Below are 25,863 nucleotides of genomic sequence, written 5' to 3'. Positions count from 1 at the left end.
GATTCAAAACTCAGAGAGACTTGAAGAATCTTTGGTGAGGGGTATGGTGGGAGTGGCACAGAAGAGGGATACAGCAGGTTTTGCTCCAAGTCACCCAGTTCAGTTTCTACCAAAACAGCTCAATAGCCATCTGGTCTACACAATTATTTGTATCATTAGCCAATTATTTAAAACCTACTTATACAAAACATATAGGAGATAAACACTGACTGTTCATAACTTATATTGTAATGGGGAAGAAAGAGTTCCTATGTAAACACAAAAGTAACATAATAACTGAAAGTAGTAAGTATAAGATGGAGAACTAAAACATGAAGGTGTGACAGAAAAAAAAAATGGGTAGAAAATTTAGAGAATTCTTTAAGGAAGAGGCATTCTAGTTATAACCTGGCATTCTGTGTAAGATTAGTTTAGGGAAAGTGTATTCCAAGGGGGAAGAAAATGAAAGCTACAGAATACCACTGTACTAGTTTGTCCTGATCATCCTATAGATAAGGAGACTGAGACCCAGAAAGGGGCAGAACCAAAGTTGTACAGGGAGTTTATTTACAGGGCCAAAATAATGGATAAAGACACAGCCGTGGACTCCTGCTGATGTGCCAGTGTGGGATGCTGGAGCAACCTCAATTCTGCTCTGGGAGAATCACTAGAGAAGGAGGATGCTGAGGACATGCAGGGGTCGGGCGGGGTGGAGGTGGGAAAGACAGTGGCTGGACTGGCTGACTGCAGGTTATCAGGTTATCACAGTGCATTATTGAGTAGGCTGCCCTGCCTCTGTGGGCTGCCAGATGGCTTTTCTGGAAGATTTACGTCCTGAAGGATCATAAAGGATCCCAGCAGGTTGTAAAGACCAACTTAGGACTGGAGTTCTGGGTTACTTTCTACCTAAACTCCATGATCCCTGTGGGAAAGCCCTATAAAGTGGAATGCTTTTCTTTGTCAGTGGGCAATATGGCAGCCAAGATGACTCAGGCAGCAGCTTTCATCTGAGCTTCTGGGCTTCTGTCTGCCAGCCTGCTCTCTTTTAGCCTTTATCTAAAGAACTTTCCTTTCATGTGAAAGGGAGAAAGTTAAAGTCCAGCACCCAACAGAACTGATAAGGCCTGCTTCAGGGGTAGATTCCTTTTATCCTTAAGCTCTCATCTCATCCCTTCCTTTGAGAGTCTCAAATTCTTGGAGAGCCAATGCAAGTACTGGGCTCAGGGTGAGAACTCGCGGCAGAATCAGTGTGTTCCCACCAAAGTGAGGTCTCTACTTTTTTTATCATGCAAAAAAGCAATGGGGAGTGGGTGGGACATGACCTTCTGGGTTATGTTGAGACCTCTTAGAAATGATATCCACTAAATATTTCAGTCAATCATGCAGTTCTCTGCAGTGCCACTAATGCTACCCAGGCCCAGAATACCACCCTATTTCTCTGGTTCTATTATCACAGCCACCTACCACTTCCTCCTTGGTTTAACTACTTAACTGCGTGCTTCCCACTGCAACTGAAGGGATCCTTTTTCCCTTCAAGATCTGATAAATGTCACCTCCCTCCCCCGCCCCCTGTGAAAAACACTTGAAAAGCTTGCAATTACCCTAGGGAGATAATCCAAACTCCTTAACCCTACTTAAAGGGCATTCAGGATCTGGCCTCTGCTGACCTTTCTCTTCTTATCTCGTACCATTCCTGCTGTCACACACTTTACTTCATCTACGTGGAAATTCTTTAGTTCTTCCAAGCAGTGTTTACTGAAGTGGAGTTCCTCTGAGACAGAGGAAAGGATTTTAGATGCTACTCCAGACGATCACAGACCTAGTATTGAACAACGAATCACATTTGTGAAAGTGGTGAGATGACCTCTTTCATTACCTTTCCCTCCTACAGACCAACTCTTAAAAAGACAATCTTAGCTTAAGACTGTCTTTAACACTTCTCTTGCTAATCTCCTTTATAAAAAAGACAGCCCGAGGTACTCAAGGGTGGAACAACATTGCTTTCCTATCCTTTTGTGTGTGTGTGCTCATTTGTTATTAATCCATTGTGTTTCATGGCTGGGTTTAATTTTTGTATTAAGGGTAAATGATGCTGCCTCTCCATTTACAGGGTGAGACAATATTTTCAAATGTATTTCTAGTTTAAAAAGTGAGTCAAATAAAAAATAGCAAATGAATAAAATAACATATAAATACGATATGGTGAGATGGAAAAGTCATACAAATAGCTAGCAAATGATCAAGATTTGAGAAAAGAAAAAAAAAGAACCTTGTTCTAAAGCAATATTGTCTTCTCTGCGCTTTTCTTTAGGCTTGTCTCCCTTCCCCAAATACTCCTGCCCTCATCCCGCTCAATCCATAGGCCTTGGAGTTTTGGCCGTGAGCAGTGTCCACCAGGATATATAGACCAGATGTCTGTTTCATGTTGCCAAAGGGAATTGTTCTTCTGCTATCATGACACTATCTCTATCACTTGAAATCATTTGTTGAATCATATGTAATGGAGAGCTCTTTTAGGCAATTTCTACCATTTACCATTGCGTTTTCAGCAACCATTAAATAACAGGAACTGTTAAATATATTCTGAATGAATAAACAAATGTTGTTAGATGCAAGACACGAAATGCAACCATATGAGGGTTTAGAAAATTGCCATTCTGCCTCAGTTCTGGTTGAATTCCCACTGCTACTAGCTGAGGACAAAAATAATACTTTAGAACATGTTAAATTTATGAATTAATCAAGCCATGCTGACTAACTGACTTTTAAGAGCAAGCTCACGTACACTATTAAAACTCAGATTTTTTAATGGAAAACAGAGAGGTGTTAAGGACCTGCCCACCTCTCTGTGCTATACAGGCTCTTTAATGAGCGTATTTCTTTTAAAGCTACAGATGGAATATGAGGAAAGGAAAGGATGGACACAGGAGCACTAATGCCCCTCCTGCATATGACATTGTATATATGTAAGACAAAATGTCAAGATTTTTTCATTCTTTCTTTATATTCTCATCTTTAACTCTCATACTGCTAAAGTTCCCATCACCTTTATTTGATAAAACCCCTTATGAGGATAAGGGTCCGGGAAAATAAACAGGAAGTAAGAAGTTTGCTCTCCGCTCACTTTCAAATCCATACCTGGGCCCCAGCTCGTCCTCGCTCCTCCAGACAAAGTCGCCAAACTTTTCGTAGTGAGAGTTGTAATGGTGCTGGACTCGGAACAGCATCGAGGCTGAGACCTCCATCAGCGTGTTGTAGGCAGTTTGCTGTTCCTTTCCACTGGTGTACCCATTGTACAGATTGTAGATCTTGTCAGCTATCTCTGAGAAGGGAAGAGATGCAGAAACAGATTGCTGGACCGTGGGGAAAAAACAGGACAGAAGTGTGGCTTGCAGTAAATATGACAGTTATGTAGTTCATTTGCATGGTCCTTGCGAAAAGGAAACAACCCTTAATTCCATCTTGAGTATATCACTGACTAGTTGTGTTCAGGTTTCTTATCTGCCCGCTGGAGATAACAGTATCTACTCAGGAGTTACATCAGGAAAGTTAAACATAGATACAAAGCACCCAACACAGACCAGGATACAAAGTGAGTGCTCAAAATTACACAAAATATGTTTTCTTAAATTTTGAATTATGCAGTTAAATTTTGTATAGGTTGGGATTTCCCGCCCCCCACACTCCCACCCTCTGACAGATTTTCCCCATTTTATCATAATGATATAGCCCTTCATAAGGAATCATAATTCTATCAGTCTCTTATTTAAGTGTACCCCGACATTGTTGGTACAGACAGTGTCAGACAGTCCAGCATCCCATTGTCTACACATGTCCAACAGTTTCATTGGGAATCCATCTTTCGTCTGGAAGCAGGAAAGCATGTTCCATTATACCCCCCCATCTGTGTATGATAGACCCCCGTACTTCATTACTATACATTTCCATAATTGAGAAACCATGAAATAAGGTCAACAACTGGTATAACACCCACAACAACAATAACAACAACAACAACAAATTATGGCACCATGAAAAAACATGCACTGAGTAACCAACACATAAGTGACAAAAAGGAAACACAAAAGTCTTTTATGAAAAATGATGCCACCATGTAATCTATGAGCCAGTGATCCTTCTTCATCTATTTTGATGCTCTTCACATCAAAGTCTATATTATCTGATATAAGAATGGCTACACCTGCACACCTTTCCTTACCATTTACTTGGAATATCTTTTTCCAACCTTTCACTTTCAATTTCCTCTGATCTTTGTTGGTGAGATGTGTCTCCTGTAAGTAACAGATAGCTGGGTTTTGTTTTTTGATCCAGTCCTCTAATCCATGGCATTTGACTGATGAGTTTAAGCCATTTACATTCAGAGTTATGGCTAAGGGGCAGTTTGGTCCCGTCATTTTAGTGATGTGTTGTTCTATGATTGAGTCTTCTGTTAGCCTTTTAGTGGGATATTCTCCCCATTTGCTTTTGTTTTTGGTGGTTGCCATTTCTTTTTTCTTTCATGGGAACATCCTTGAGTATCATTTGTAGGACAGGTTTAGATGAAACAAATTCTTGAAGTCTTTCTTTATTGTGGAAGAATTTTATTTCATTTTCAAAGACAAAGGAGAGCTTTGCAGGATAAGTTATTCTGGGCTCTTTTAGAATCTGGAATATGCCACTCCATTCTCTTCCGGCCTGTAGTGTTCCCTCTGAGAGGTCAGCTGTGAGCTTGATTGGGGTTCCCCTATATGTCACTTGATTTTTTTCACGTGCACTTTTAAGAATTTTGTTGTTGTTGTTGTTCAACTGAAGAGAGCTTGATTATCACGTGTCATGGTGAAGTTCATTTTTGATCAACTGTGTTGGGAGTTCTGTAGCCCTCCTGTATATTATTTTCCAGTTCTTTCCCCCAGATTAGGGAAGTTTTCATTTATTATTTCATTGAATACACCTTTAATCCCACCTTCTCTTTCTACACCTCCTAGAACTTGTATCACTCTTATGTCGGGTCTTTTGATTGTATCTTTTAATTCTTGGATACTTTTTTTTAGCTTGGCCCAGCTCTTCTACTTCCAGTTTTTTGTTTGTTTCTTCATGGTGACAGGAAATATCTTCTAATTCTGAAATTCTTTCTTCTGCCTCATTCATTCTATTGTTGAGACTCTCCACTGTATTTTTCATTTGTGTATCATCCTTGATTTGATTTATTGCTGCTATTTCTTGTGTAACATATTTCTTAAATTCTTTGAACTCTTGTATGTGCTTCTCATTACGGGTCAGAAGTTTTATAACAAGTTTTCTGAATTCTGTGTCCCTTATTTTCTCTATGTCTTCCTCAGTTAACTCTGAGGGTGGGCAAAGCTTTTGCTCCTTTGCTGGAGAGTCTTCAGTAACATTCATAGTGCCTTTGTCTTTTCTTTTACCTTGTGTGGTTGCCATTCTGGTTGACGGAATCTTCTCTAAGATGTATTACCTACCGGTCTACAAGTTGATTTTTTATGTTTAATCAGTGCCCTGGATTTGGAAAACACTATTGTCCTAAATAACTGTTTTGTCAGTGGCACTGATTTTGTAGGCAGCACTGATCTTGTCACCCCCTGCTAGTTGATAAGTCTGAGTACTTTGTGGAGTTATTTTGGATGGAGTTGGTGGCGTGCTTTGCCTGGGGCTGTTTTTTCTGTGGATATGTCAACCCCACGTTCTGCTTCTCCATACAAGTCGGCGCCCTGAGTCTCCTACTCTCTCCACCTGTGGCTTGTCCCAATCACCAAGAATAACTGGCAGGTCCCAGACTGCACCCGCCTCCTCAGCTCCCCGCGCAGACCCAGGCTCCCACCTGGCTTTCCCAAGAGCTCTGTGGAGGCCACTGCTGGATGTCTGGCTGGTGCTGGAAATGGATTGCCGGATCGCAGGAGCCTGGATCACTGGAGCCTGTATTGCAGGGGTCTGAGTTGCCACCCGCCAACTGCTGGTGGGTTTTTCTGTCCACTGCAATACTGCTGTGCTGCTGTCGTGGCTTCCCTGAGTCCAGGGGGTCTCCAGGTACCCCCTGATAACTTCCTGACCCCTATTTTTTCCCTGTAACCTGCTTCTTGTATTTCACCCTGTCTGAAGATTCTCCATCATATCAAATGTGTCTGTACTCTATGTTGCCATCTTGCCTCTCCTATAATTAATTTTTTTTAAGATTTATTTTTATTTTTTTTTATTGGAAAGGCGGATACAGAGAGGAGAGACAGAGAGGAAGATCTTCCATCCGATGATTCACTCCCCAAGTGAGCGCAACGGCCGATACTATGCCGATCCGAAGCCAGGAGCCTCTTCCGGGTCTCCCGCGTGGATGCAGGGTCCCAAAGCTTTGGGCTGTTCTCGACTGCTTTCATGGGCTACAGGCAGGGAGCTGGAAGGGAAGCAGGGCTGCTGGGATAGAACTGGCACCCATATGGGATCCCGGGCGTGCAAGGCGAAGACCTTAACCACTGTGCCACCGTGCCGGGCCCTAATTAATGTTTTAATTACTATGCTCATGGGAAGCAAATTCTCTGCAATATTTCCAGCATATTTTTGTAATTAGTTTTGATATGCTTCTGTTACAGAACCTTTCATACAAAATCCAATCTCATCAACATACCATTTAGGTCCATTCCTGCTACTTTGGTCACTTCTGCTAAGTTAAATTCATCATGAGTAGAAGGCATATTCTTTTACTTTTTTCGAAGCTCTGAATAAAATCTACATGTGTTCCCAAATTATTATTTACTATGTTTATATCTATGATAAAGTAGAATGGGTAGGGCAGGGATTCAGGTTCAGGATGGAGAGAATTTTTTTTTTTAAGATTTATTTATTGTATTTGAAAAAAAGATTTTACAGAGGGAAGGAGAGAAAGAGAATCATCTACCCACTGGTCTACTTCCTCATGTCCAAATGGCAACGCCAAAGCCTGGAGTCAGGAGTTTCCTCCAGGTCTCCCAAATGGATGCAGGAGCCCAAGCACCTGAATCCTGCTGGCCTCCCAGGTCATAAGCAGAGAACTGGTTTGGAAGTGGAGCATCTGGGACATGAACTGGATTGGAAGTGGAGCATGTGGGAGAGGAACTGGAGCCTAGATGGGATACTCACACTATAGGCAGTGGATCATCACACAAAGCCACCAACAGCCCTGGGAGGAATGATTATCTACTCTGGTTTTTAAATTTTAAAATTTAAATTGTTAACCATTTTCATGCACTGCTTCAAAAATAAATATTAAAAATAAGAAAAAAAATCTCACACCTCTTTGCTTTTGAGGCATCTTACTATACCTTCTTGTCTAGTAGCGCATAAAACGTTATCCAACTTACTGTTTTGCCCTCTATGTAAATATCCTTCTCCTTATTAGAATATGAGCTCCTACAAAGATAGAAACTGTATCTTCCCAGAATTGGCTGGATCCGGAATTATGAGAAACATTTGTCTGGCTGAATGTGTATCTCCAGGACTAATGAGATCCCATCATCGCAATCCAGTCCTGATGTAGAAACTGTATCTACACATCCTCGCCTATGCATGGTAGAGCGGTGTAAGCTTCACACTTACACTACTGTTTAAAACTTTATGGAGCAGAAGCAATAACAAAGTTTAGTTTTGCATAGCGGAGTAACTCTGCTAGTCACCACGTATAGTTTAATGCTGAGAATTCTGACGGACCATTGGGCTGGATGGGACACTACGTTGCGATCTGCTTTTTGATCTGCCATGCCACAATATGGCAAAACAGTCTTTTAGCTTTCACCTATTTGCCAGCTTCAGCATAGACTTAAGTAGAAGAAAGTGATTAACTCTGTGACACTTAGGAGATGTTTCGAGATATGGTCAGGAGGCCCTGATCCTGTACCACTCCTTTTCCAATAATCAGAATGTGAACAAGATTCTTAAAGGAGAGTAAGTCTCTTCGGTGGCAAAGATATTAATCAAGTCCATCCTTTATTGTTTTGTTAAGTTTAGCTCTGTGTTCTATTCTTTAGTTCTATCACTTTCTTCTCTCTGTACTATTGTGTGTGTGTGTGTGTGTGTGTGTGTGTGTGTGTGTGTGTGTGTGTGTGTTTTGGTAGTTAGTACATGTTGGGTACAGAATTTAGAGAGGGGCAACAGCGGAGTCATCTGGGAAATGAAGGAGTTGGACACTTACCTTCTGCCTTGTTGTCATCAACCAGTGGGCAGGCTGTCCGCAGAGTCACCGTGCTGAGCTCCGAGTGCCTACCCCGTGTGTCCACAGCATACAGAGTGAATCTGCAGCACAGTGAGAACAGAGCACTAGGATGTGACTTCACACAACTCAGACTTTTGGGGTGCAACACAAAATTACAACTGAGGGACAGGTTATAGGTGTCAGGGATGTTTCAACTGAAGGAGAGATTATTTGGAAAAATGTTCATTACAAAGCATTTATTACTCATTGACTGATGCCTAAATGCCTAATGAAGCCTAAAAGACAGGGATTTATTATCAATCACATTTCATCAATGCAGACACTGAATCTTAGATTGTGTATCTTTCCATGCTTCCATGGTATCACACTTTCTGGGGGATAGTCTGAGAGTCTGATCTACATAGCTTGAGTCGAGGATCCCTACGGCACTTCACTAGTGAACTCCACTGGTAACCTGCATGGCTGGATAGATTCATATTTGCATTTGTTCATTCATTTAAAAAATAGTTTTAAGAATTAGCTGTATACTGGAACCTATTTTAGGCACTAAGATTATCAAAGCAAATAAAAAAGCTAAGGTCCCTATTTGTACAAATAAAACTTAAAACAAAAAATCATATATTTGGGGACGACACTTGGTGTAATAGCTAAGACGATGTAAAGATGCATGTGTCCTATGCTGGAGTGCCTGTTTGCAGTTCTGGGTTCTAGTCCTTGACTCCAGTTTCCTGCTAATGCAGGCCCTTGGTAGCACTGCTGATAGCGGTCATCCACAGGGGAGTCCTGGATTGACTTTCGGCTTCAAGTTTCAGTTTGTTCCAGCCTCTGCAGGAATTCAGCAGAACTAACCAATGAACGGAAGCTCTCTCTTCCTGTCTTTCTGTCTCTTAAAAATAAATGAACTTAAAAACTAAACAAGCATATAAGAGGATGATATGAAAAGATTAATATGGAAGAATTGTGCATGTGTTGAGGCTCAGGTAGTCCGTGAAGAGCTTCTCAGGCAGGAAAGGTTTAAGCTATGACCCAAATAATGAGAAAGCACGAGCTGATGGGGGAAAAACATGGATGAACGCTCCAAGCATGGAAGTCAGTGGGTGCAAGAGCTCTGAGAAGAACAGACTGCTGGAAAGCTGGCAGCTGCAATGGCTGACGCAAAGCAGCATAAAGTGGAAGGTCAATGGGGACTTCATAAGCCATGCCAGGGATTCTGGAAGTTATAGCTACGATGCGTGCCCCACATTCCTGTGATGTCATGTGAAACTCTGTGCTTCAATGGAAGTCTACATAGCCCATGAAACTTTAGAGAGTGAGAACTGCTAAAAACACAGCACTAGGAGACTCAAGTCTATGGCACAACACAGAAATTCTAGCAACTATAATAGTGTGGAATGGATACAAGGATCCCAACGCTCAAAGAATTGGATCTTCAGTGATCCTATATATATTTTTATTTCATTCCCTAGAATTTCAACTCCTTGTTGTAAAATGGGCATAGCAACATGACTGCCAAGTTTCAGAGTGGTAAGCCCTGAGTGCTGTACACACTAAGCACTTGGTGAATGTGAACTGGTTGTACAAAGTAATTGATATGTGCTTAGACTTTGAAATGTATCAAGTGCTAAGCTAAGCAGTTCTCCCAGATTATCACAAGTAATTCTCCCAAGTAATCCTACAAGAATGGCACTCTTACTCTGCTTATTTCATGCACGAGGCTCAGAGAAGAGAGGCAGCTTGCGCAGAACCACATAGCAATTCCTGGGAATTGGAATAGAAGTCTGACTCTGAAGTCTGTGTATTTAAACACTGGCAGCCGCCGTCCGCTGGCCACAGGTCTGTGGACATCAGTTCTGTATCAGTGTAGTACCTATTAGCAGCATTTCACCTAGGCTAAGTCAGTGCCATCTTACATGTTTTCCTAATATTAACAAAACATGCTGAAACTCAAGATGAAAACTCATTTTTGACATCTTTTGGAGGAGCAAACTAAAGATTGAAAAACAAATTAGGAAATCCCAAAGTCACAGATTTAGACAATAAATAACTCAGACAATGTTTTGTCTTATGCTAAGGCATATGTCCTCCGTGCTCTTGGCTGTCAGTGACTGCAGTAGGTCTGCAGAAAATCTAAACTTGGGGATCCTCATGGGCCCTCCATCTCTTGTACCCCTCCTTTCAGAGAGATGACCTAAGGTGTTTTCTAAATGTTATCATGAATCAAAACGTCTTGGTATAAGGGAAGTAGAGGGTGGCAGAGGAAGGAGTCTGATCTTGAAGATGGTCAGACTTGGATTTATATTCCAGTTTTACTGGCTCTATGACACTGAGCAAGTGACTTCATCTCTCTTGAGATCACAGCACTTCTACACTGACATCTGTGATAGACTGATACACACTTAACACTTCCAGTGTGGATGGATAAGACACAGACGTTCGAGTTATTATTGGAAATCCATGGCAAGGATCACAAAGAAACTTCAGGATGTTAGAGTAAAACAGGAGTGACATGAGGCAGTAAGAACGGTGATGGATAATGTTGTAAGCATTTACCATCCACACTCCAACTCTCCTAGATGGGCAGAGGCAGCATCCAAACCCTAGCCTGCTGATCCCAGAAGGAGTACACTTCACTTCGGGATTAACTGTCACTGACACTGTACAAGGCACAGGTAGGCTCCCGATCAGTGTGTGCGCCATGAATGAACTTGAGCATGCTGCCTTCCATTTCTCAATTTCAGCTTCTCTATTGGAGGAAAATGGGGATAGTTCTACAGACAGCACACAGCTCTCTGGAGGATTACACGGTGTGATACATGAGAAAGTGCGGTGTAAGTTGCAGATTTATATAAGGACGGTGTAGAGAGCACTTTTTTGGTACAAAAGCACACATTGAAAAATGTTTTCTTACAGTTAGAAGAGAAAGGATTACATTTTGACTGAGGGAAATGTAAAAAGACTTGGAGTGCATGAAGTATGTGAGTGGACTCTCAAAAAGGGGGACGGGGTTTTTGTTTGTTTTAACAATACGGTGTTTCCACAATACATTTTCTCCACCAAGAGGGTCCAGGTTCACCTCTATGCTTCACCAAGCAGCATCAGTAACAGCATCCGAAAGAAGAAATCACCTTAGAGTTTCAGGTTTACACATCTGGGTGGAATACCTGCTTTGTCTAAGTGCCAGTTGAGTATTTTGGGGGAAGTTTTTTTTTTTCTCTGAGTCTCAATCTCTTTCCCTGTAAAACAGGCTTTAGTTATCCATATCTTACAAGATGGTGGGCCAATATGCAACAATATATTGGTCATAATAGTCCTTGTTCAACTTCTCTGCCTAAAAGGTAACTTCTATTTTTATTATTGCAATAACCATACATGCCACCGGAGCTTGGAGGAAAGGAAGAGGCCTCAGGCCACCCTGATGGGGGTGGGGGTGGAGAATGAGGAAGAAGTCAACCTCACAGACGTGGGTCAAAAGTCACAAGGCCATGAGCTTTCTGCCTGTCTCAGCTGTAATTGTAGAACTGTTCCAGAGACACATCTGAAAGCTGTTAGGTGACCAGGCAGGCTCTTTGAGAGGGCAAGAAAGTGGTGGTCACTGATACGGAGAAAGAGGAGAGAGGGAATGGAGAGGCTGACAACCACAAACAGATAGATGCACATCCCTCATAGGAATGCACAGGATAGAGGGTGGGAAGGGAAAGGAGGGAAAGAGAGAGAGAGAGAGAGAGAGAATGTACAGTCAGAACTTGGCTTCTTAGGGGACCAGGAAAGGTAGGTTTCAACAACACTGCTCAGGTCTGTCTTGGAAGCAGGTCTATTATTACCTTTGTAATAAATAATAATAAGATAAATATTTTTAAAAAAAGTAATCTGAGACTATTACCCCACCCCTACCCTTATTTAAGAGTAAGAACAGTGCCCAAGTTGGCTGAAAGCCTTAGTTTAAGTCCCAGATCTTGAACTGACTATAGGTGAGATCCTGGGTACCTAATGTAGTCTGTTTTAGTGAAATGGGTGTTTGAAATGAAGAACAGGTACAGCCTGGGGAAAGTGGCTGAGGATGACGGTTTTATTTTTCAACATTTTTTCATCACTATCAGAGAAGTGCCATCCTCAACGATCATCCCCGTCATCATTGCTGCATCCTTAGAACGAAATGCACCATTCTCGGGAAATGCCCCTTGCCTTGGAGCTCCCGCTGTAGCTCCACGGTGTTTACTCAGTCAGTAGTGTTCTACTACTGGGCTCCCAACAAGCTCTGGCCCAATGTCCAGGCATATTTTTTGCTCCATAACAGAGGTGAACACAACAGCAAATATTTCCAGAACATGGACCCAGCCTCTAAGCCTTTGAACTTAACACTATTCCTGCATCATTTAACTCCTTCACTTGAGACATCATTCAAACCTTATTCATCCTTTATGAGATACTGTTCATGTCCTATAGCTAGGCCACTATCCCTTCACTTCTTTGTTTTCAATCCCCATGAGCTTGTGTCTTCAGGACCACAATTTGACTCTGCCTGTCTCTGAGCAATTACACCAGGTATATCAGTGTTCCATGAAAGCTTTCCAGAATGACAGATGGACTAAATGAATGGCTTCATTTCTCCTTTCTGGAAATCACACACCCCATCTGCAAAACGAACCCAAGGCAATTAGATTTAAGGGGGCACTAAAAACCCCTTAAGGGGCAAAGAAAGACAAATGTCTGGCTTCCTCAAATCTGCCCATTTTGTTTTGAGTTCTGGCTCTCTGTTTATTGGCTGAGTAAGGCTTAGTCTTAACGTATTTGACTGTAAATAGGGAGTAATAATATTAAACATACAGTGTAGGGCCGGCATTAGAATAAACTGGGATGTGACATAGAAAGTGTGCAGCCAAGTGCTGTGTGTGATAAGCTATGATTTTGGGTGTTATCCTTAGTGTTAGTACTGTCATTAGGCCATTGCCCAGTGCCTTACTTTCACCTCTTTGTGGAGTAAGTAAATCCTAATCAAGATCCAATAAGGGTGGGTGGAGAGGAAGCTGTTGTAGGTCCCATCTAAGACCTCCAGACATCATCACAGCAGGGGTGAGAGAATGAAACTGAGAAGTTAATTGGTGGTGAGAGCTTCTCACGGATCTGACAGGGGGTAAGAATAAGGACAGAGCCCAAGAGGCCCACATCAGGCCCAGGTTCCCGAGAGTACAGGAGAATGCGTTTGAAGTCTCCAAGCCAATGCCTGCTCGTCCCCAGCCGCTGCATGATTTAGGCATTCTGGGGAGGCAAAAGTCTCCTTGCTGATTTGAAGGGAAACAGATGTTTCCAGGCCAGAGGCCCTCGTCTTGTAAAATGCTTCCCCCACCTCCCCAGGCTTTGGCAATCAACTTCCCCTTAAGCTCACACCTACCTCCCTCACCCCTGCTAGGATCACTCCCAGTCATTGCAAGCACAATGGGGCAGTCAGGAGTGATAGGAAATGTACTCTGTCCCAACTGCAGTTCTGAGTCTTGGCAACTGGTGGCCAAGGATACCTACTCCCCCTCTTGTCTGAGTCTCAATCCACCATTTTAGCAGTGAGCAAAGTAGGTCAAGGCCACCACAGGCATAGGTCAGACCTGCAGTGCTAGCGACTGTGAACTTTCTTGTTTGATAGCACCGGTGTTATTTATTCCACATCTTTCTCTTTTGTAGTCTGTGGTCCAAAGCATGGGTATAACAAATAAGACTGCTCTAGGTTTCAATCCTGAGTGTGCCACTAGTAGCAAGTAACCATTTAAACCCTGAAACTCAGACTCTTTATCTTATAAATGGGAACAAAAGTTCTGTCTTGTGAGGTTGTGAAAACCAATTTAGAATTCAATTTCCCAGTGTTTTAGATTTCTAATAAAATTGAATTATCATAGCTTTTCACAGTCAGGATCAAGAATAAGTGTGCAATAATGTTTGTAATTTATTGTTGGTGGGAAGACTGACACTGCAGTCCTGAGACCCAAGTTTGCAATCCAGTTCCTCTCTTATAGGAGTAACACCAGTCTCATGTTCAGGATCACGAGGTGATAGCCGATGCAGCGGTTCAACATCTGGAGCCTAACAGAGTTAAAATATTTCTACAATATAATGTCTTTACAACGTTACACAAATGGATTAACGCCTCTGTGTGTGTGTGCGCGCGGTCTTGCAGACAATATTATTATCTACCTGTAAGGGATATCAGTGGAATAAAGTACTTGAAACTATGCCCGGCATGTGGTAGGTGCTTGGTGTGCATGACTGCAAATGAACATATTTGTGTTTGAATTATTCATCTCTTTGTAATGACTTTAACATGAGGTCTGCCAAATCCTTGGCATTTCATGTTAAATGTGGGGCAAGCTTGTGGAGAGCTGGATTAACAGGACACAATGGGAAAGATCCTGTGTGACTTACCATTCTAGGTCATATAAGGTGATACAGCTTCCTTGTACAATGCAATATTTTTGCATGCTACAGTATTTCCACTTGAAACTCTGAGTCTCCAGATAAGAAACAAATGATTTCTTGAGACACCTTGGTATGAGGAAGCCGAATCACATGGAGAAACCTTGTGTACATGCTCCACGTAGATGACTCAACCAAAGCAGTCACATTACCTCCAGCTTCTGCATCCTTGTAGTGAGGCCCCACACTTCATGGAGGAAAGACAACCCAACCTGTTGTGCCTGGTCTGAACACCCAAGCACAGAATGCATGAGTGTAATTAAATGGTAATATAAAGTGGCTAAGTTTGGGGATCAATTGTTATGTGCCAACAGCAACTGTAACAACTTCCAAACATTGACATAGGGATCAGCAAGCCTCCAATCACAGGCAAAAAGTGGCCCATTGCCTGTTATTGTGAATAAAATGTCAATAGGACCATGCCACACTTTGTGCGGGTCCTTTCAACCTTATCTGTGACTGCTTCCATAGCACAGACTGGAGTTAACAGGGATCACAGGAATCCTAAAGCCTAAAATATTTACTAACTTGACTACTGGAGAACTTTGCTGACCCTGATTTTGCACTTTGGTGGTACTGAATGTAATGTCTTTACCATACATATTTCTTTTGATCTCTGGGTGATAAACCACTTCCATTTTATATTTAGGCTCAGAGAGCTCAGGTCTCAGGTCCAAGGTCACACAGCTCTTCTGATTTCAGGACTCATGACCTGACTGCTTGCTGAATGAATATTTAGACTCCAGTTTGGGCACTGACACTAAATAAGCTGAGTGACTTCGGACAAGTCCACAGTCTCCCAGGCTGGGAAATGAGGGCACTGGGCAAGATAGCCTGGAGGGACTGACATGTTAGATGTGCAAGATTAAGTGCTAGCTAGCAGGTAACATTTCTTTGTTCCCTTTTAGACCAGGCACATCAAAGTGAGATTTCAGAAAGAGCATCAGTGACTTCTATGAATCCCTGCTTTGGTGTTCAGGGAGCCTACCCCTAACCACAGCCAAAATTCAAACTTCTTACTTCTTAAGTCAGACTGACATTCTGAGCTTTCTATCAAAATAAATAATTGCAGCACAGGCAACCCTGGATAGAGGGACCATTGTGGTATTAAGGACTCCAGTCTCATTTCCACTCTCAAAACAGCCTACATCGAGGCAAGTTCGAAGGTTCTGCCTGGCACAAGTGAGCAGTAGGTGGTTTCACTCCAAACACCACATCCCTGCTCTTATTCTCTCTTCATTGCTTTCGGCTGCATAAGCACAGAAGAATAAAATCAAGAAACAATGGTTCCTAAAACTAGTTGAGAGAGTTCTAGGCAAAGGACATGTCTGAAAGGCAAGGCTGGTGCTCAGCTCAGGCAGAGAGGACGATGACCAAGAGTCAGTGCTTGGCTTCTATTGCTCTCCCTGCCAAGGCTCCAAAATTTACCAACATGTGAGCATTGCCCTAAGACTCACAGGACTCAGAAATAAATCATTTCAGCACTGATATTTCAAACATAAATTGATTTAGAATTAAAGCAGGTTGAGTGTGTCTCATTATTACAGATGTTCCATTTTGGATGTCCCTCTGCTCAGCAAGGAAGAGACACTTGTAAAGAAGAAAAAGTTCTCACTTTCTTGGAACTCACGGGCAAACACAGACATGGTCACACAAAGACACAAGAAGCATCATATCCAGTTCTTCAACAGAAACATAGTCCTGCTCTGCATTTGTCTCAGATTGAGAAGGAGCTCAAATATTGTCTCAGACTAGAGCTTACCCTGATGGAGCCTCCAGCTATTGCAAATCAGATTTGTCAGTTATTAACAGGGTTCTCATTTTCTCCTACAAACAGGTGGGGACAACTCTTGCCCTTTGTGAAGGAAGTGCTTTTAAGCCTCTGTGACTGCAGGAGTCCAAGAAGATGGGCCATCATCTGCTGGTTTGTCAGGCACATTAGCAGGCAGTTGGATTGGAAGAGGAGCAGATGGAAGTTAAATCAACACCCAAACGGGATGCCAGCAAGCACTGCAGGCAGCAGCCCACATTGCCACTTTCTATTCAAAAGAGGAAATGTGGGTTTGAGTTTACAAATATTGTGCCAATGGTCTAACCAAACTCATTCATTCTCTCTTCGAATGTACCCCTCTTAAAAAGCCAAGCTGGCACCTGGCATGGTTTTACCTGCAGTTTTATCTATGCTCTTTCTTTTCTCCTTCTCTTGTTCCTACCCCTTCTTGTTCACCCTCCTTTCCTCCTTGCTTTTGTTCAAGAAGGGTACTAAATAATGACCGACAGTTATGCCAGCATTGTTCTTGGTTGGAAGGTACTCATGTTTTAATAGATTGTTTGAGAGCAAAAACCTCGGACTAACTTGATATTTGCATGACAAGAGATGAATTGGGCAGACACCAAGTTGTATTTCTTGGGTCTTTAAAGAAATTGTGGGTTTCTTCTTGTAACTTTATTGTGTACATGGTAATCCCTTTGAAGCTCAGAGATAAGCAATAACATTTAAATGACTTACGAACCAGAAATTGTTTTTGTAGATGCAGTGAAGGACAAATGACATAATTTCTGGGTTTTATTTGTCATTAAGTAGTTGTTTGGCTTTGACCAGGTTATTTGACCTCCCCATGCCTCAGTTACCTGTTATCAATCACTTAATAGTGCTGTAAGGATCAAATAGTCATTACAGATGTGAAAGCATCTTAGAAATGTCATGTACATTCCTTAAAATGAATTTATTTACTTAAGAAGCAGAGAATGAGACAAACAGAGAGAGAAAGAAAGAGAGAGAGAGAGAGAGAGAGAGAGAGAGAGAGAGAGAGAGAGAGAACTCTTATTGGCTGGTTTACTCACAGGTTAGAGGCAAAAGCAAGAGCCAGTGTTTAAAGCCAGCCACTCAGCTGTGGGACATTTCAACTGGCATCTTTTGTTAGGCTAAATGCTCATCCTGGGTATGTATGATTAATTTAGTTTGTTAGGGAACCAAGTGAGCCATGGAAATCTGAATTACGTTTTCCACAGTTGCAGAGACAATAGTAGCTGCACCAAGCCCTAGTACGGATCCACTGTTCTGTACTGAAAGTTAAGTGTTCTTTCCAAACAGAATTATTAGGAATTCATTGTTCCCAACTGGGTCATAGTCCAGAAGAGAGTAGAGTTTATTAGGAGGATAAACATTATGTTCTCAACTTATGACAAGGAAGAGATTTTTACCTTAGAGTGCTATGATCCATCACCCCTTTTAGCACTCACATTCTTCCTCTTCCCATGTGCAATTCTAAAAACTCTTCTTCTCTTTTTTGAGATCAAATTTTGTCAAAGTCAAGTTCAAAGGAAGGGAGACAAACCAGAGGGCACTGATTTGTATTTACCTTGAATATCAACTGAAGAACTCGATGGGTGTGAAATTTCTTCCCTACTTCAAATTGAGCTCAACATCTATGTCATACAATAGCGGTGCTTTCCTACAGGTGGGAAATCGGAGTTGGGAGAAGGTGCCTGTTTCCATAGTGGTTGCCTTGTCAGGGGGTTGCAGTCTTAGTCTTTCATATCTCTAGCATCTGAATCCAAATGTCAGAAAGTATTTTCTACCCCAAACCATATCTCACATTTCTATATGAAAATAGAAATCATTACTTAACATAAAAATAGAAAACCTTCAAGGAAACATGAAGTGAACAGTTACAGCTCTGGTTGATTTATAAATGTAGGACTAAGAGAACTGTATTAAAATTCTGCAAATCTTCAGTGTGCTGCAAGTTTAGGCTCCTAGACTTGGAATTGGGGGAAATTCTGTTTTTAAATATCACCTCCATTGCTTACAAACTGCGTGACACTGAGTATGTCTCTTGTTGCCTCTATCATTATTCCTTTGTCAACAAAATAAATATAGCTTCAGCTGCCTCAAAGCACTGTTAGAACTCTGCAGAGTGGATAGGATTCTCTTTACCCCAATTCTTAACAAATGGTAACTGCTGAATACAGAGTTTATAATGCGATTTTAAATTATCTTCACCTGAATTTCCCATTTATTTGCTAAGCAGAAGTCAGCAACTGTTTTTAATCCATTGTGGCTTCGCCGTGATCCTCTGGACTTCTTTCAACAACCTACACTGGCTTTTTCTCTCTGCCTGGATTGGCCTCCCATCATTTCTTCCCTCATCTGCTTCAGATATTTGTTCCAGTGCTTCGGATTTGGTGAGGCTCTCTTTTTAAGTTTCAACTACATCCCAAACACTACACTTCTAATACTATTCACCAACTCTATTTTTCTTCATAATGTTTATGACTTTCTAATATACAATTGGTTTGTTACACTTACTGGTTTTATCTTTCATCCAGACTTTAATATCAAGAACTATTATAGTCTGTTTTGTTCATTGAGAGACCAGCAGTGACAAGATGTGTGCCAGATTACATCACATGGAGTATCTTAAATAGACATTTATTGAATATGCCTGTATCTATTCCGATATAGATATATACACATATACAGAAGAGTTCCAATATATGTTTATTAGACGTATATATTATGCATGATTGTGGCTACTTTATATACAAATTAACCATGGCATCTCTCAGTTGTTGGAATGGTATTTCTTTCCTCTTTAACTAGGCTGTTGGACTCTTTCTATCCAATGGAGTCTAACATCTGGTGTGCTTTTTCAATCTTTCCCTCATAAGGACTTTATAAGCTGATGTATTTCAAAAGAAACACTGACAAGATGATGGAGCCTCCATTACTAGAAAGTTTTAGTATAGAAATCACTGCCATGTTCAATGAATAAGTATTAAGTCTCTTATGATATGCACAAAGATTCTGTGGTGTTAGCAAGCTTAACCTACCCTGACTTAGGCATGCCTGATTCAGAGATGGCAGACAACAGGCAGAAACTGATTTAACGACTGTACATCCAACCATGTATTTTTTTTTTCACATACTTTGGGTATTTTGCTAGAAACTTCATATAGATTGCTTTTGATCCCCCCATTCTTAGTAAATAACAGCTATTTTAAAAATTATATTTATTTATTTGTACTGGAAAGGCAGTTTACAGAAAGGAGAGACAGAGATAAAGATCTTTAATCTGCTGGTTCACTCCCCAAGTAGCTGCAACAACTGGAGCTGAGCTGATCCGAAGCTAGAAGCCAGGAACTTCTTGAAGGTCACCCACATGGGTGTAGGGGTCCTAAGGCTTTGGGTCATCCTCTTCTGCTTTCCCAGGCCACAAGCAGCGAGCTGTGTGGGAAGTGGAGCAGCCAGGACATGAACTGGCACCCATAAGAGATCCTGGCGCATGCAAGGCAAGGCAAGGATTTAGCCATTGAGCCATAGAGCTGGGCCCTAAATAATAATAGTTATTAATATATTTTATATTGGGAAAAGCTAAAGTTGTGACTTGGCCTATAGGCCCAAGCTCACCCTACCAGTAACTGGCAAAACCATTTAAAGGGCTAAATCCAAACTTGTCTTACTCTAAAAAAAAAAAGGAAAGAAAGAAAGAAAGAAAGAAAGAAAGAAAGAAAGAAAGAAAGAAAGAAAGAAAGAAAGAAAGAAAGAAAGAAAGAAAGAAAGAAAAGAAAAGAAAGAAAAGAAAGAAACAAAGCGTAACAAAAAAAACCTCACTCACTTTGAAGAACCACATCTCATTGTCCTTGGAATGATGACAATGGGAAGCCCATGTAACTTCAAAATTTCACAAAGCAGGTTTTATTGATGTCCTCTTTTTTTTTGCAGAAGAAATGAGTGCACCAAGAGGTTAAGTAAGTTCCCTCCTTTATCCTGCCTAGACATTGGCGAAGTTAGGATTCAAACACAAGGAGCTTGGCTTCACAGCCAGGGCTATTAACCTTATGACATGCCACGTATTAGTTCTTTTGGAATCACTGTCTTAATGCTTGCCATGTGATAATGAGTCCACATCCTTCCCAAAAATGACAGCAAAAGGACAATTTCTTGGCCTTGGAGGGGTGTTGCTGAAAAATGAGCAGGATTATGATCTGGGATAAATAACAGCAAAGTGAAAGATCAATGTTTTGCTATAAATCAATTACTGATTCTTTATAATTTGAGCTAACAATCTCCATTTTGGAAGAAAATAGATTAGATTGCAATATATGCACATTTGTGTGTCTCGATCCATAAATAACTTTTATATGCTACTTTCAAATCTCTAATTAGTGACACCTTCTATCTATTGGATCTCTCTACTTTTTCATTTTGGATATCCATAGGGAAATCAAATCCTTCCTCCATACTTTTACTCACCTTTGCCTTCATTCCATCTTCCTCACAATGGTGAATAGCAGTAGCATCCATTTAATCACTCAGTTTGACCTGAGAAACATCTTCACATCTCTTCCTCTACCTTACTCCATACCCATTTCCAAGTACTGCTGAGTCCATACCCTGACTGCTTCTCAAATGCTTCTTTCTTCCTTCCTTTCTTCCTTCCTTTCTTTCTTTCTTTCTTCCTTCCTTCCTTCCTTCCTTCCTTCCTTCCTTTCTTTCTTTCTTTCTTTCTTTCTTTCTTTCTTTCTTTCTTTCTTTCTTTCTTTCTTTCTTTCTTTCTTTCTTTCTTTCTCTTTCTTTCTTTCCTTCTGACTTTCTCCTACTTTCTTCCTTCCTTCCTTCCTTCCTCCATTTCTTTCTATCACCAGGCTGTAATTATTACTCTCCTAACCACTTTTAATCATTCCCCAACCAATGTCACAGGCTCCCCTCTTTGCATACCTCTGCCATTTGATCTATTCCAGATAACTCTCCAAGGATCTATTTCTTAAATGGTTATTCAATGTCTGTACAGTTCTTTGTTTTCTCATCATCATCCATATCATACAATGTTTTCTAATTAAGTATTTGGGATCAGGCCTCTACCACACAAAATCTGGCTGTCTGTTCCCAACTTCTCAGCACTACTGTAAACTTCAGTAATATCAAAACTTTACTGCTTTTCAAATATGCCATTGTCCTTGAACGTAGGGGATTTCTGCTCTATTCCAGCTGAATGTTGTTTCTGTCTGCAACTTCTCTCTTTCCTAGCCACTTGGAGTTGTTTGTACTCCTCTGCATGCTGCTTTCTTCAGGAAGCTTTCTGAAATCATTTAGCAGATGTAAGAGGGGTGGCCTTAGATATGGAGAAGACAAGATATCCTTTTTCCATGCTCTTTTTAGTGCCTACACTGAACCTCACTGTAGCATAATGTATATTTAGAATGCTATCTCCCCTAAGCTGTGAACTCCTTCAGGCAGTGGCTGCAACTTGTCATTCTACAGTTAGAATCTGACACAAAACAGAGTATCACTAAAAACTTGCCATTAAAAATTAACTAATATTTGAATGTATTTACCCACATGCATATATATATTTATCTATACATTCTTCTTTGGAAATTACAAGACTAGTTCATAAATCTGCTGACAATAAGAATGAAAATAGATGAGTATGGTATTATGTGTATGAGAGGTGGGAACAGCGTGCATGGTCATTCCTTCAATCTTTCAAGTCATCCAGATTTTGATGAAGATCAGATGTTTGCACTTCACTGACTGAGAATCTCTCCAAGACTCACTATCATCAGTTGTAACGTGTGGGCAATGATTGTATATACCTCTTGAGGCCCTTATGAAATACCAATGAAAGCTTAGCAGGTGACTTTCATACAGTCTTCATGATGCTAATTAGAATAGCTTATTTTGGGAGTAGTTATGGGTCCACTCCTGTATAGATATGTCTGCAGTAAAACATGTGTCTGAGGATTGAGGGGGTGTGTGTGTGTGTGTGTGTCTCTGTCTGTCTGTTGGAAGGGGGTAGTATGTAAGAAATCATATATGCATTGCTCAGAGAAAGGGTGGGTCCTTGTTTCTATACCCAGAAATGGAAGACTTAAAGACAGAGGAAGAAAGAAGAAGGAGAAGGAGACAGTTTTCACACTCAGTGACTTAGAAAGGTCACTGACCCTGTAACTTCTGCAATGGCCATTGCTCACTCACAGTATTTCCAGAAACCTGTTTGTACCTATATACCTTTGCAACAGCTATTAGAAATGCATCCCAGGTACCCTACGTATCTGTGGACCCTGTGGAGAAGAAATTTAAACAATATAAAATAAATTCACAGTCCATACCCTGATTTGCTTGACCACCCCCCCGCCACACACACCAAAGAGAATTTTTTGTCAATCACATATATTTCACTTAAAAATCATTTCATTTAAAGTCAAAGTTACAGAGAGAGGAGAGCCAGAGACCTTCTATCTGCTGGATCATAGCCCTAATAGACAGAACGGCCACAGGCGAACTGACCCAAAGCCAGGAGCAGCCAGGAGATTTTACCATATGGGCACAGATGCCCAAGGCCTTAGGGCATCTGCTGCTGCCTTCCCAGGCCATGAGAATGGATTTGGATCAGAGGTAAAGCAGCTGAGACATGAGCTGGTGCCTAAATGGAATGCTGGCACCTCAGGTGGAGGATTAGCCTACAACATCAATGTGCCTTCACAGCATTTTAGGTAGTTGGTCATGTTATATGTGTTCATGGACATTTACAGAAAAAGAAACCAGTCCTCACAGAGATGGAATAATATCTCTGAGTCACATGGGAAGATAGTTCCAGGGTGCGTTTCAATCTGTGATCATTTGTGTTCTACAGCACCGGACCAATGAATAAATCACATTTTAATTCTAACCCAAAAGCTCTGTCAGTCCTGTGTACACAGATAAGACATGTACCTATCAGTGAACAAGCCAGGAAAGAATGACAGGCCCTGTTAAACTCACTCCAAGAACCTGCAAAGGGCTGGAAAAGCCTTTCTGTAGGTAAGAGCTGGAAGTCATTACAATCCTTGATTCTGGAAGGTCAAAGCAATGCAGTGGTGCTAACAATATTACAGAAAGATCAACTGTTTAACCCAGGTGCCAATAAAAAGTTAAAGATGATGAAAGCCCTATGAATTTGTGACTTAGGGGTTAGGATTCCCAACAGAGGTAGGGAATCCAGCCGAAGCAGAAGCAGCTTACCAGAAAGCCCTGGGGGAAGCCCAGCCTCTGTCAGCCAAAGTGTCCCAGAACTCAAAGCATTGTCACAGCCTAGCAACTATAAACACAGAGCACAGTCTGTGAGGTTATTTCTTCAGCCCCTTCATTTCACAAAGGCTTAGAGAAGGCAAACAGCTTGTCCAAGGTCACGTAGGAGCTCAGAGCGTTCCAAGGTGGGGTGTTTTACAAACACTATGGCAAGTGGCTGTGCAATGATGACTAAGTGGGTTTTTGGGAGGGAGGAGGGTGTCACCAATATCCACTCCATTTAACTCCACTTAGTTGCCAGGGAGTATTCCAAAGAACCTTTCTGCTGGGTCATTAGTCTCTCCTTACTCTTTTGATGCTTTATCTCTGGACCTCACTGCTCCGGTCTCTGCTACTACTGTTTTTTGTTTTGTTTTGTTATGTTTTGTTTTACATGGACTAATTTCCCATTTCTCCCCATTAACCAGATGACTGGTAAGTATGTGTCAATCAGAGTTGGTCCACACATCTGGACTCCATTTTCTCAAAAAACCTGCCCCTGTGTAGGCACTGGAGATGGGCCCAAAGTGGTGACACAGTCATTATAGGAGGATGCCTGCATAAAATGCAGTAAATGACAGGATGTGAACCCAGATTTGTATGCTAGCACCTGTGCATTCCCCATCGGTCTGCTCATCTATGTTCCATCCAACAGGTTTGATCAGTGTTTGAACTCTGGAAACCTCACACAGCCTTCGTTTAATATCTCAGAGCCCCAGCCATCATTAGGCTTCCTTTATCCCATGAAGATAAGTCTCTCTGGTTGAATGGACACATCAGCCTTAGAAACCTTGAGTTACCAGAATGAGGGTAATAGCCTGGCTGGGCATGGTTGGGGCATCCAGTGCTGATAAGACCTCGCCACGGCTGGAAAAGCTCTGAGAGACGTAAGACCTTGCGTAAGCACAAGATTAGAAGAATACATTATTAAAATATTTATTTTCTTACAGGTATTGACATAAAAAGAGGGGAAAAATTCCCAAAAGAGAGATAAGATGCAGTAGTTTTCTTTGCCTTGGTTTTGAATACATAGCATTGGGAGAAGTTAGGCTAATAATAAGCATAATAACAAATAATAACAATGCAAGCTGAAAATGTCAGCTAGAAATAGCTGCAGTTCCAATGTGTTGGTATCTGAACTGAAGGATGGTGGTGGAAATTAAAAATATTGCAAACAAGAAAATGCAAACCCACTTTGCAGAGTTGACTAGTACAGTTTCAGGAAAATGATTGTGTCTTATGAAGAGGAGGGGAGAGCAAAAGGAGACCAATGAAGGGGTGGAGCATAATCTACAAGTATATCTCTAATTTTGATTTCTCCTGGGAGAAAACAAACAGCTCTGAAGCAAAACTGGCATGCATTATTCCTGCATGGGGTATGAGGCAGGTAGACTACTGTACTCTCCTCATAGTTTTTGGATTTTATTTTAGTTTTTATGATGAAAACAAAGTTATACTCCATGGCACTTATCACATTGCAAAGCTTATTGCACAGATAACCTTGAAAGCGAGACAAAGCAGGGTATATATTGTCCATGTGTGCATTCAGAGAATTTGATATTCACAGGGATGGTGGGAAAGGGGCTTTTTAATCAAGGACACATAGTGGGAGAATGTTATAGCTGGCACTTAATCAACGACTGGTCAGAGGTCCTTGTGCTGCATTCACCTTGACTTTGAAGACAAAACTGTTTGCCCTCTTGTAGAAAAATTTCTCTGAGGTTTGCATTCATCCAAGGACTTAAGGAGGCATCAAGGCAAATTCTGAGCTGTAGCTTCTTGGCCAGTCTACCCAACTTCACATCAGCCCACTCTTCAACACTGAGCCTTGACATTATAAGCTTAGCACAAAACCTGGATATGGGACTGGACATTTTTACGTAGTTCTCCTATCAGCTTGCAACACAACTAATACTATCCAACTCCTTCAGGGACCCTCTTCATATAGTTCCTTTCCATAACTTTGGTTGCAGTACCTTGATGCAGTACCTTCGCATGGTCCCACACTTCCTTAGAGAGAACTCTGAGTTTCATAAAGTAAGGCAGACCAAAGCAGTAGTTTAGGAGCCAGATCCCTCATATCATAAAGACCTAACTATGTTCCCTTTTCTGGGGCTTCTGCCCTGTGAGTTTTTATTTCCTCATCTATATTAGAGCGTTAACAAGTCCCTGAGGGCAG

General features: G+C 41.4%; 1 protein-coding gene across 1 annotated transcript in view; it reads right to left on the bottom strand.

The window, feature by feature from the left end:
* ASTN2 (astrotactin 2) overlaps positions 1–25,863 on the bottom strand; it is a 936,573-nt gene that overhangs the window by 11,276 nt on the left and 899,434 nt on the right. The window contains exons 21-22 of the mRNA XM_040963108.1: positions 8,150–8,250; positions 3,118–3,301 (exon numbers count right to left, since the gene is read on the bottom strand). Of these exons, the coding sequence (XP_040819042.1) occupies positions 3,118–3,301; positions 8,150–8,250 (285 nt within the window). The remainder of the gene's footprint in view (positions 1–3,117; positions 3,302–8,149; positions 8,251–25,863) is intronic.

Source organism: Ochotona curzoniae, unplaced genomic scaffold (genome assembly GCF_017591425.1).
Source record: "Ochotona curzoniae isolate NIBS_2020 unplaced genomic scaffold, NIBS_Ocur_1.0 scaffold_3208, whole genome shotgun sequence".
Classification (NCBI taxonomy): Eukaryota; Metazoa; Chordata; class Mammalia; order Lagomorpha; family Ochotonidae; genus Ochotona; species Ochotona curzoniae.
This window is presented reverse-complemented; position numbering and strand designations above follow the sequence as displayed.